At 39.4% G+C, this 12,866-nt stretch overlaps 1 protein-coding gene across 39 annotated transcripts in view; it reads left to right on the top strand.

Annotated features, from left to right (window-relative positions):
* The window catches only part of RIMS1 (regulating synaptic membrane exocytosis 1), a 508,694-nt gene that overhangs the window by 208,021 nt on the left and 287,807 nt on the right, over window positions 1-12,866 (top strand). For 38 of the 39 annotated variants that reach the window (XM_054023392.1, XM_054023381.1, XM_054023389.1 and 35 more), the window contains exon 3: window positions 9,309-9,652. In XM_054023392.1, coding sequence (XP_053879367.1) covers window positions 9,309-9,652 — 344 coding nt within the window. Of the gene's footprint in view, window positions 1-6,477; window positions 6,545-9,308; window positions 9,653-12,866 lie in introns of those variants that run through there. The other variant, XM_054023370.1, reaches the window with a different exon arrangement.

The following is a 12,866-nucleotide window of genomic DNA, read 5'->3' as shown; positions in this document are numbered from 1 at the left end:
TTGTTATTTAGTCATGCATAACTGTTGTATGCTACTGGCTGTGGTTTAGGAAGCAGAGGTACTTTTGGAGGTCTACACATGATTTTCACTTACTCTTGGCTAAGAAGAGCTATTACTTTATGTAATGCCTTTATATGCTGAGAGTCAAACTCTGCCATCATGTATATGAGTGTAAAGCTGAAATAACTCCAATGAAGTTAATGGCGTTATATCAGCTTTATCCTGATATAGCTGTGGGCAGATTTGACCTCATGAGTGTATTCTAATTTGTATAATAAGCTTTTATATCATGCTTTTCATCCATAGTTCTCAAAGCACTTTACAAAGTGTGTTTTACAGATGGGAAAACCGAGGGGAAGTGATTTGCCCAAGCTCTCACCGAAAACCAGTGGCAGAGCCAGGAACTGAACCCAGGTCTTCAGAGTCCTAGGCCATTAGGTCACATTGCTTCTTGCTGACAGGGCATATTCTATTATTATTTGACAGCTTTCTAGAAATGGTTGATGTAGAAAGGACATGTACAATCCTGGAGCCTTAAAATTCCACTTCTTCTAAAACAATAAGCATTTTTTCCTTACAGGAACTCCGTTTTATTAAATAGAGCTCTCCCGGTACTGTTGGTGGAATGTAAGACTCTGGAACTGTACATATAAACATTTATGGAAATAATTTCTTCATCAGAAGCTTGTCTCTGCAGGAGAGAGCGCTTTCTCAAAGACTGGTCAAAGACTTGTGGCATGAACTAAGAACCACCACAAACCTTGTCACGTTCTGTTCCAAGTGCAAGGGTCACATCTTCTAACTTGCCTTCACCAGTACAAATACACAGCAGCATATACATATAATTAAAAAATAAAAAACTGCTCAGACAATTTATCCTTGGGAAGGGGCAGAGAGAGAGAGAATGAAGCACAACTGACAGATGCTGATTGCACCACATACTGCCCTTCTGGAAGGGACTCAGCTACCTGTGATGAAGATGGTATAAGAGCCTCAATAGAATACAGCAGAGAAAGCACTTTCTACCAAACTGTATTGGTTCACCTTCTTGAGCAATTGATGTTGGAAATACCACATGCAAATTTCTGCAATTTTTGTGCACATTTATTTTAGGCCTTAACAGATTTAACCTAAGTATTTATGGGCTCACAGTAAAATAAATTTTGAATTTGGCTGGCAGAGATCTGCCTGGGGGAAATCAGAAGAGAAAGGAGTTTGGGGGAGATGGGGCAGGGATTAAAAGACATGAGGTTTAGAACTGTTTGGAAATTCTTTGATTCAACTTTTTTGTCAGAAAATGCTGATTTGTCAAAACCAAAACTTTTTGTGAGAACTTACCAGTTTCAGCTAAACTTTCATTAGGATTGCTCAGGTCCAGGAAGTAATTTTTGGTCAAAATCAGAAAAAGAGAGTAAGATCTATCCCAGGACACTCACTTAGGCTATGAGAGATCCAGGCTAGGTTCATACCAGTGACTTGAACGTGGGTCTCCCACATTCCTGACCACTAGGCTATTGGTTATTTTGGCCTGTGTGTGTCTCTCTTTTGTGTTTTTCTGCAAAAATCTTTGATAAGTCTCAGTTTGGTTCTGATGCAGACTGGGAAAAATTTTGAAGTCAAAAAAAGTTTTATGAGATTGGAAAACCATTTCCTGACCAGTTCTAATGGGTTAGACCAAGGGTTGTAGGTCCGACTGAAGTGCAGAGGTGTTCTCGTGGTTCATATATTTGTGTTTAAATGGGCAGGGAGGTCTAAGAGGAGAGGGGTCGAGGGTTAGGTGGGGGCTTTACCTATGCACCTGACAGCTTCATCTCCAGTTTATCCTTCTTCCAACGCTTCAAGTTCCCCTGCAATTCCTCTGAGCCAGGGAACTCTGCTAATCCCATTAAAGCCCATAGCTTCTCTGGAAAGCCTGTTCCATTGACCTCTTCCTGCCCTGGTCTCTGGATTTACAACTCCTTCCTCTTGATTAAAGGATGCCACAACTCTCCTTCATGGGGCTGTCCCATTCAGACAGGTTTCCCCAGCCACCACTCTCTGTTCTGGTCTAGTGCCCATCCCTGGGAGCAGACTCTCTCCTGAATTGATGATCCCCTATAATTCTCCTCTCCAAGCTGTCTGCCCTCTCTCCTCCTGAGAGTCACCAGCTAGATTTTATCATGTTAAGATGGTAACTACCAGATTAACATATGACCCCATTCCCCAGCTAGGCTGCTGCTCCCTTTTATAGTGGTTTCCTTAAAAGTGCCATGTCATGGAATAAGGGTTGGCTGGCCTCAGGTTCCAGTACCCCTTAAATGAGACAGACCACCCTGCTACAGTGAACCACTTCCAACAAGCTCATGTACCACAGCAAGGCAACCTCTGTTCTATATAATGTGCTTGCTCTCTGTTATATAAATTCAGATGTATATTATTGGCTCGTGAGTTATAGGCAAAAAAACAGAGTGAAAACCTTCCATCCCTTGCAATTTTACATGAAATCAACTTAACCTAACTTTTTGGCTCTTATCAATATTTTAAAACTGTGAACAGTGACTTAGATGACTGAAATGAGCAGTAACAACCTACAATATAGTACACCACCAGGGACACAAGGTATGTCAGTCGCTGTAAGTAATATTCTATCTGGTATTTATTACAAAAGCATTATAAAAAGAAAACTGACTCATAAGCTTTGATCAGTTTAAAAAACAGTTTATATTTTCAAAATAGACAGGGTGGGGCACAGGGGCTGCATTTCTGCCTGGTCCTTACACAGCCTTTGCAAAGTGGGGAGGCTCCTTAATCCCTCCTCACTATGCTCCTGTGTAAGGGCCTTGAAGAATCTGGCCTTGGTCATACACTACAGGGCACATGTTGCCTTCTGGGAACTTATGAGGCTTATGCTGCTAGTGTTTGTTCTGGATAAGAGGGATAGATTAAAAAGGGAGAAAAAAAGACAATCCACAGTAGGCAATGTGATGGGCTCATCACAACTATATTATCAGTATGTTTTATAGTTTGCACAAAGTATGTCAATTTGAACTAAAAATAGTCTTGGAACCAATAGAACCAAACCCAGGATCTGAATCTTTCAAAACGTTTGGGAAGTTTAGATCTGATTTTGCAACCCAGGCCTAGCTCTAGTCAGAATTCACATAACAGCAATTCTAACAAAGCCAAGTAAAATCGATTTTTATGCTTAATTTTATAACCTTAAATGGTATAACTGCATAATTAATGGAGTCAGAATATTCCTCATGTCTATGCAGAAGGTCCACTGTATTCTAGGACTAGCATTACCTAAATTCTGAGGCAAGATCCCTGCCTCTTGCAGCAATCCAGGCCAGCAGACTGGAGATTCTGCAGCATTTACAGATACGTTAAAAATATTTTTTTATTTAATGAAATCTGAAAGTAAGTAGAATCACTACATGTTAATAAGTGTAATCACTCCCCATTAATTTTTTTATTAAATTTATTTTTTTTCTGACATATCATTTCTAATATTCAGTTTGCTGCAGAATTTTGTATTGAAAATGTATAATCTTTATAGAAGTTATCAGGAGGAAGGAGGTTTTTTGGCAGCTGAGTATGGGACAGTTGGGGCTTCTGGTACCAAGGAAGGCACTGCGGAGGCAATTTGGGTTTCTGAGATGAGTATTAGTTGGATGTTGAATGATCAGCTATTAAATAGTTAACAGAGTTGACAGTAAAATCAGCATTATCAGCTTTCAAAATTAACACCCTATGATGAATGAACTATTGTTTCACACTGTTCACATCCCTGTATTGACTATAGGCTCTTCACCTCTTAAAAGTACTGTTTGCAGCCATAAGGGCTAGAAACCCTGGGCATGTTTACACAGTGATTAAACACCTAGGGCTCGCCCATGTCAGCTGACTTGGGCTTCAGGACTGAGCGTCAGTTAGTGCCTGGGTTCTGAAACCCTGAAAAGGGTTAGGTTCCCAGAGGCAGAACCTGGGCTTCAGCCCAAGCCCGAACATCTACACTGCAGTTTTACAGCCCTGCAGTCCGAGCCCCACAAGCCCAAATCAGCTGACGCAGGCCAGCTGCAGACATTTAATTGCTGTGTGGACATATCCACAGTGTCTGATTTTTTTCCTTTTTTCCTAAAGTGAATAGTAGGTGGGTATAAAATGCTTTGCTGATGTGTGGTGGAGAATTTTGATTTGGTAGCATTTTACACCCACTTTCTATAAATATAAATGATGACACAAAGCAGTGGAAAATTAGACCCAAGTCCTCGGGTCTGATGAAAATGAGTTCAGCGCAGGACTCAAGGGAAGGAAGAGCAATAATATGGCTTGATGTCTATCAGATCTGTCACAGCTCTGGGGCTGGCATAAAACTGGTTCAGCCTGTTATGTCAGCTAGGAATCAGCCTGAGCACAGCAGCTCACTCCTCCAGCCATGCCCTCCAAATTGAGCTGCAAGAGGCCAGTCTCAGTGTCACAGCACTCGAATCCTTAGCTGCCCAGTTAGGCCAGTTTCGTGGCCCATTTGCACCTCTGGAGCAGTGGAAAGGGGCCGTAGCAAAGGATGGGATCTGGCCCACAGCCTCTATGTTTTGAAGGCTTGAGTTCTAGAACACATACCCGCAAGAGAGGTTGGATTCTTTGGGTTGTTCCATGGCTGTGGATTTGGAGAGTACACGGAGCCCTGGGCATAGTTACAGCTGCATATTTTGGGATTTTATTATAGTGGAGCAGTTGGGAAACCATAGCTAAGGTTGCATTACCATATTTCAGTTTGATATAGCAACAGAATGAATATATATACTTTGTAACACTACTTGTTGTTACCCCAGTGAAATGAAATAATTTTTTATTTAACTTGATTCCAGCAAATGTAGTTTCATAAAGCAAAAAACTGGCCCCAGTCCTGCAATCAGATCCATGTGGGTGGACTCTTGTGTTGGTTGCTGAGATACATTGAAGTCAGTGGGGCTTCATGCATCTGCTTGCAGGACTAGGGCCTGGACAACTGTCTTCTTGAAGTGGATGGAAGAAGTGGCTCAAAAGAGTGTCAACGTTATTGTGCAGTTATGTTGAGACAGACTTAAATAGAGGTGCCTCTGTTTATTAGGATCAATCCTCCAAAACAAAATAGATGGAAGAAAATCACAGTCCAGAGAATGGAGCACTATCATTAATAACTCATGACCTACCAGTGTAGATACTCTAAGTTTTCTAACAAAGTTTTAAGAACTTTTCTTCTGCATCAAAGTGATGCTAGACACTGGCACATCTGATCTAGACAAAACTTGCATTGACTTCAGTGGGCATTTTGCCTGATTGAGGCTTCCAACATCTGGCTCTAAAGTTGGGGTAGAAGTTAAATTTCCTTCTAACATAATTTTTACTTCCTCCTGCTCATGGGATAGGAAGTAATAATGGAAATTACAGTAGAATTAAAGAAAGCTTTTTCTCTCTGCTAATATCGCATGAAAAAGTGTAATCATAATGCAGAATTCATAGTTTTGTAAGTGAAAATGCTTATTTATGTTGTATATTGTGGTACATATATTGCATAATACAGATATGTTCACGTTGGAATTTCATGTTATTTAGTACAGGAATACTGTTCCTACCCATAATGGATCACTTTCAGCAGTGCCTGTAAGAGTAAGTGTGAGGCATATCTTTATGTTTGTGAATGAATGTTCATACACATTCCACATGAGGGCAAGCATGGAGTCCTACTGCCCAAAAAGCATGTTTCCACTAAGCCCATAAAGTTTTCTACATGAATCTGCAGGGGAATCATTAACCCACCTCCATTGAATCCGGTGTGCACATTATTTTTGTGTCATAGCAGTAAAGCACAGGACTCTTGTGCTGTGCTGTGAAAATGCAGTTTTTCCAATTAAATAATTAATATTAATTATAATATATTAATAATTAATATTAACTTTTTGAAAAAGGGTGCCCCTTATAGTCCTGGCTATTTGGCTCTAATAGCTCCATGTGTAGACATGTATGCGCCTGTTGCCTTACACAGGTATATAGAAAAAAATGTCTGTGTTTCTAGAATGACCTACTGTAATGCTGCATCAGAACTCACTAAACAGAGAAGAAAAAACTGAAAATATTTTGTTAATGATAGGTCAGAATAAAATTATCTACCTTAATTCATTTTCCTGATGTATCGCATGGAGGTCCAGAAGCCACATTAGAGCACTGTAATCCTTCATCAGAGTGTGTGTTTGGTTGCCTAACATCTGTGGATTGTTAAGATAAGTTATTACACAGACCTGCTTTAGTTTAGATTGGTTTGGAACACATCCCAGAATATTCAATCAGGATATAATTCCCGCATGCCGCTAGACTGCTTGCTCCACATACTTCTCTAAAAATGTTTTTCAAATAAACAGCTTTCTTACTGAAACTGTTATATCACCTCAATTTTTTTATTTCCTTCTTAAAGAAAAGCTTTTGTCATTTTTCCCTTTGGACTGAATATAGCTCAAGGCAAACATAGCATTTAATAGCTAAGTCCTGAAGAGAATCCTAAACAGAGATGTAGTGTAGCTTCTTTGTGAGTATAATGCAGATTTCCTACATATATAATCTGTGGTGCTTGATGTGTATGTTATGTTCAAGCTGTAGTGTTGAAAGACTGATGTGGGGATAAGTTCTATTGTAATTTCACCTCTAGTACTTCTCCCTTTTGTATCCTGTATTTATTTCTGTGTCTGCTTCTGCCTTAACTACTCCCAATTGTTTAGGTTGAATAATGTTGTCCATAACAAATATTTGCAATAACAAAATAAAAGGCGATTGGGTAAGTTTGTTAGTAAATTCACAGGAAAAAGTTTATTGCATATTTTTTGATCTTATAGGTACACTTAGGTTGTATATATAAGAAATTGTGAATGATATTGTTGACACAGTTACCAGCTTCACATTTTAAAATGTTAATATGTGTATGTTTGAGAATTTGATTACAATTTCAAGCTTATTCTAGTTATCTACAAAATAACTTGTTTTGAATTTTGATTAAAAGAACTCATATCCTTAACAAAACAACATTCAGAACTTGGAAGAATTTTGCAAAAATATTGCATTTTATTTTGAAATTTGCCAGTTATTGTCTGAAGATATAAGGCAACATGTTAACTAATACTGAGTTTTAAAAAACTCCAGTTCTTATCAGCTTTTGGACAACAGCTTTTTAAACCTTTCTGTGAGCTATTGATTTAATAGCTTTTGGCTAATGACTATATACACCAAAGAGTGAGCGAGCAAGACATATATATATATTTATTACCAGGTGGCTACTGCCTGACCAGTTAGCAATCACATTCAAGTTTATATACACATTTTAAAATGTTTCTTCCTGGTTAATCTAGTCTACATTTTAAACTTATTTTGCATGACCACATGCATATTCAGTTACTCTATTTCAAAATCAAAATATCCCAGGTGAAGAAAATAAGACATTATAATATCAAAGGCAGATTTTAAAAATGTCTACCATTTGTTTTAAAGGAGAAGCTGCCATTCCTATCATCTGTTGAATATTGTTTCTATTTTTAACACAATATATGTTTGCACCACTGCTACAGTAATTGTAACTTTTGATTAGATTCTTTTTTGAAGTACGGTAATTAAAAATATTTTAATATCTTCCTTGAAAGGGAAAAAAATAGCCTATTTCTGATGTTGGATACAGGCACATTATAGATATGGCTATGGATAAAAAGAGAGTTTGATATTTTTTTCCTGACAGTTTAGTCAACTTGTGTAGAACTTACCTACTATTTGTAAGTTCTGATGTATTCTTTATGATCTAAAGTGATAACCCATTTTAGAATCCTTTTAACAAATCTGAATTATGCTTACTGTATAAAATGTCTGAAGATTTTTTTTCTTTGTGCTATATGAAATGCCTTTGTTGCTGGTATGCAAAGAACTTTTCCTCAGTTCTTGGTATTGTCACAGCCAAAACTCTGTTCCATTCTCCAGTTTTTCCTGAAAAATTATTATTGTTTCTTCAAATCCTTTTTATGTTAAATATTGTGTGGTGTCTCTGTACTTTTACACACAGACAATATTTGAAAAATATTTTTCACTTTCTTTTCTGTCTTTTCTTTCTTGTTTCACAACTTCATTTATGCTTCTATTCTAGTTGTTATTAAACTTGCATAACTTTTCTTTGTTGCTTCTGTAATTGGTTCCATAATTTCTTTTCCCCTTTTTTCTTTCTGTGTCTGATGAAACATCTGATGATGTCTATCTTCCCTATTCTCCCCTTTTCCACGTCAGTCTTCTTTCTTCAAAGTATCCTCTTCTTTCCCTAATTATTGTTTTTTTTTTTAAATTTGCATTCACTTTACTTTCCCCATTCAGCTCGTATTTTTCTCTTACCATCTTTTCTTACAGTACCTGCTGGCCCTCATTCCCTGTAAAACACCTATGCCTTAATGGGCCTTATTGTGTGTGCTGTGGTTTTCAGTGCTGCTGGAGGAAAAAGTAACCCATATACGTACCCAGTTTAATGGTGACTACCAGGGACTGGAACGCTTGGCCTTTTTTAAATGTAACTGAGAGATTTAGCACATGGTCATTTCTCAATGATGCAGATGTTTGATCTTTCATCTTTAGCTAATACGGAAGATTTTCTGGTTTCTTAAAATACTGTACACAATTTTTCATTTCATTATTGTATTTAGTTACATATCAGTATATTTCTTTAGGCCTGGAGTTTACAACATTGGTAAGTAGTTGTGTTTGGTGTAGTTGAAAGTATTCACAGTACGTAATTAACTCATTTTGAAAAACTGCCTGAGATTTGACATTGTTATGTGGGAAGAAAATATTAAGGAGAAATTCTGTAACAGTACCTATTTCTTTAATAGTTCATAGTAGTGATTGGAAGGGAGAAGTTAACTGGCTTGAGTTTTACACTCCCGAGTTCAAGTTCATTTCAGGTCACCTCACCAGTGAACATTAGTTTGATAATCCCATTCTAATGTTTGTCCGCACTAAAAAAATCTACTAAACATCAACAACCTGCATAACCCTCCACACCATTTTGTCAGTCTTTACTCAAGAGAGCCCTGGAACTGAGATCACAGATTAAGATTGAGATATATTGACAGAACATTGTGGAAGCACCTGCCTGCAGTATGCTTGGCCCTAGTAGTAGAGTGATTCTCACTTTTGTGAGCATACTATGAGCACTGTCATGAGCACAAACTTCATCCAATTAAAAAAATACTATGTTTGAACACATATAAAACAAGGAAATATATTAGAGTTTAGAGGATACTTACACAGATCTTTTTATCTTCAACTAGGTTATGTGGGTATGCAATTTATGTCGAAAGCAACAAGAAATCTTAACAAAGTCTGGAGCATGGTTTTTTGGAAGTGGTCCACAGCCGCCAAGCAGTCAGGATGGAGCACTGAGTGATACAGCTACTGGTGGAAGCTCTGTTGCACCTAGAGAAAAGAAAGCAAGGCTTCAGGAGCGTTCCAGATCTCAAACTCCCTTAAGTACAGCAGCTGCCTCATCACAGGAAATCTCTTCTTCCAGTGTGCAGTCTGACAGGAGGAAAGGAGCAGAATTATCACAGCAAGCTATGGGCCTGGAACAAAAGCAAGCTTCATCAAGGTCTAGAAGTGAACCCCCGAGAGAGAGGTAGTACTTCCTAATTTGTTTTTACACATCCATAGCATCTGAACTGCTAGTTAAGCAGTGTTACACAATAATGTATTTCTGGGAGATTATATCTGTCCCTCATTTGCTTTACGCATTCAAGATCAATGGTCAACTATGTTTTTTGACCAGGAAAGTGCAAAAATTCACTAAGAAAAGCACTATCTGGACTATGCAGTGAACTCTATGCAAGTGAAGTTTAAAAAAATAGTAAGACAGTTGCACCTTTAACTTACTAGGAATACATACCATGTTTGCAAAATCAGACTGATGATTGTAAAGGTTCGCTTTGTGTCCACAGAGGGTCTTAAAGCCATTTCGTAATTAAAAGGACCCTTTCGAAGTTGTTATACCAAAGACTGACCTGACTCAGAACTGTATTTTTTATAATTAGTAAATCAGTCACTGGTGAAGTATTTACAAAGGAAAAAGACTAGGGATTCTGTCTGATGTGCTCAGACTTGCTATGTCTTTCATAGTCTTATCAATCATCAGAAGTTACCTTGTAATAATTTAAATAACAAGACAATATTAAAAATAGGTTGCTTACACATGTAAGATAAACAAATGTAATTAGAAGTAATTACAGTTTATTTGCATGTGAGAATAAGGCCACCCATAAACAACTTATAGTATTTTACTTAGTAATTTAATGGTGATGATATTCTTTGGGTATATGTATACTGTCATGAATCTGCTAAACAGAAACAGGTCAGCTGAGAGCCGTGTGATCAATCTGCTGCTGCTCTTTTGGAAGCTGACTAGAAGGTGATAGGGCAACCAGTGGGGGAAGTCTTTGTTCTATGGCAGTGGGATGCCTGGTTGGAAACCTGCAAGGATTGCAATGGAAGCACCTTTCCCTGGTGGCTGCTCGGGGGAGGGTTGCTAAACTGCTAACAGTCCTGTATTACAAGGAACGTCCCGTATTTAAATAGAAGATGGTCTGTCCCGTACTAAATCAGTACAGGATGCCTTTTATCCTGTATTTCAGTAGCAGGGGGCCAGTACTCAGGGATGCATCATTCCACTCCCCTCCCGACCCTGGCCCTTCAGTGCTGCGCAGGGAAAGCAGACGGGGCCACACTCAAGGCCAGGGTCAGGAGTGGGGTGGAAAGATGTACCCATGAGTGCTGGCCCCCTGTTGCACAGGGTCCCTTACTGAATCCAGCCCTTCAGCGTGGCCCCATTTGGTTTCCCTGCACAGGCTGTGACTGTACTCTTGGGGTGTAGCCTCCCCACTCACAAAGTCTCTTCCAACGTCCCCAACAGGGCACACAGCACTGCAGCAGGCAAAGCCCAGCAACTGCAACCTCCAACTTGGCTCCAGGCTCCCATGCAGAACCTGAACAGGAATTGCAGTGGCTGCTGGCCCTGGGTTCTCTGCAGCATCTAGAGCTGAAGAAAGAGAAACCCTAGGAAGCATGGGGGAGGGAAAAAGGGACTTGCCCTCACAGCTTCAATTCAAGATTGAAGATAGTTGAGGTCTATCCTGTATTTTTTAAATATGATTTTGGCAACCCTACCTCAGGGTGACCGAGATGGGGATTCTGGAAGTTGCCTGCATATAGCTGGGTCTACCTTTGTTTAAAAGTATGAACACTCATAAGCATTCACTGATAAGAACTTGTATGAAGTATAAACAGACAGACAACATCCTACCTTACCTTGTAACATCAAATTCTCCCCAACAATGAACAACAATCTGCTTCATGGCACTGAAATCAATCCTCTCTCAGCTGAGAGGCATTAATACAGTAACAAAGTACTATATGTTCCCTTTCTATTTTGCTCACTCCTGAGACATCTCTTTTTCTGGCCAGAAGTAAGGTTATTACATTAATTGCACGGTTACAATAGTCACATGTTTGCCCGTTGATTATGTTTTCCCCTTTCAATGTTTTCAATACCCTTCTAAAATGTCTTATTTCCCAGGAGCATTACACTGAAATGCTGGAATATACTGATTGTTGTTGGTCTTCTAGACTTTGTAGAAGTACTTACAGCAGTTTTCAAGAGACAGAACTTATAAAAGAATTCTTGCAGTTTGCTTATGTATCACACACTGTGTGACACACATGCAGTTGTGCTCTCTATGTGAAAAATTTGCAGATTCATGGGATAAATTGTATTGGTCATGCACCTTTGATTCTATCCCCTACACTTTTACCCTGTACCCTGTTTCCACTGGAGCTACTTTTGACATTCCAAAACTGAGTAGCTTCAAACAGCTGCCAAACAAACAAACAAACAAAATAAATTCTGCCAGAGTAATGTTTGTTATTTTCCTCTCCCTTGGAACATCTGGATGACTGGACTTGTGATACTGGGTAAGCTGAGGGATAGAAAGAATAATATCAATTTAGTTTTTAAAAACTAAATTTCTGAAATAATTTTGTGGTGAAATATGGTATGTACAGAATGCAAGGTGGTATATTGTGGTTGAAATGTTTTATGGGCACACAATTGGAATGTCTGACATGATCCACCCATAGTTTCACAGGAAGTAAATAATGACAGTCCCAAATGTATGTTGCTAAAATCTGTATGTAATACCACATCATCATATCTTACGAATAGCAGAGAGCCTATGGATGGAGACAAACACAGACTTTGGAATCTTTGACTAAATGGCTACAACTAATGAATAGTAGGAGTTATCTTGTGTGAGATTTAAAAGTAACCTGATGATATTTATAAGCTGAGCCCCACTGAACTGTGCCACTGCTTGTCAAAAGCACTGAAATTAAATGATAGCAAACACTTTTACTAGGATGGGCTGCCATAGGTCCAGGTGCAGATTAGGGGTTTGTGGGGTCCAGAGCCACAGCAACTGGGGCCCCTCCCTCTCTTTCCACCTGCAGTCCCCCCCCGCCAGGCGCTCCTGCTGGGGAGTGGGGTTGGGGTGCAGGGGCTTGCACTGCTTCCCGGCAGGAGTGCTGGGCAGAGCAGGGCAAGCCCCCCACGCCTCGACCCCGCTCCCTGGCAAGGGTGCTGGGTGGGAAGACCGTGTCAGGGTGCAGGGGCCCCCAATTGGCCAGGGACCCTGGGCATGGGCCTTGTTGGCACGGTGGCTAATCTGCCACTGCATAGGTCAGGGGGCCCTGTCAGTTCTGCCATGCCAACTCTGATGGCTACAGCTCCTTCTCTAGATGTAGGTATTATTATATCATCCCTTTATGCATTATGTTATACAAAT

This window comes from Malaclemys terrapin, chromosome 3 (assembly GCF_027887155.1).
Source record: "Malaclemys terrapin pileata isolate rMalTer1 chromosome 3, rMalTer1.hap1, whole genome shotgun sequence".
In the NCBI taxonomy this organism is placed as follows: Eukaryota; Metazoa; Chordata; order Testudines; family Emydidae; genus Malaclemys; species Malaclemys terrapin.
The sequence above is the reverse complement of the archived record's forward strand: the minus strand, read 5'-3'. Positions and strand labels throughout refer to the sequence as shown.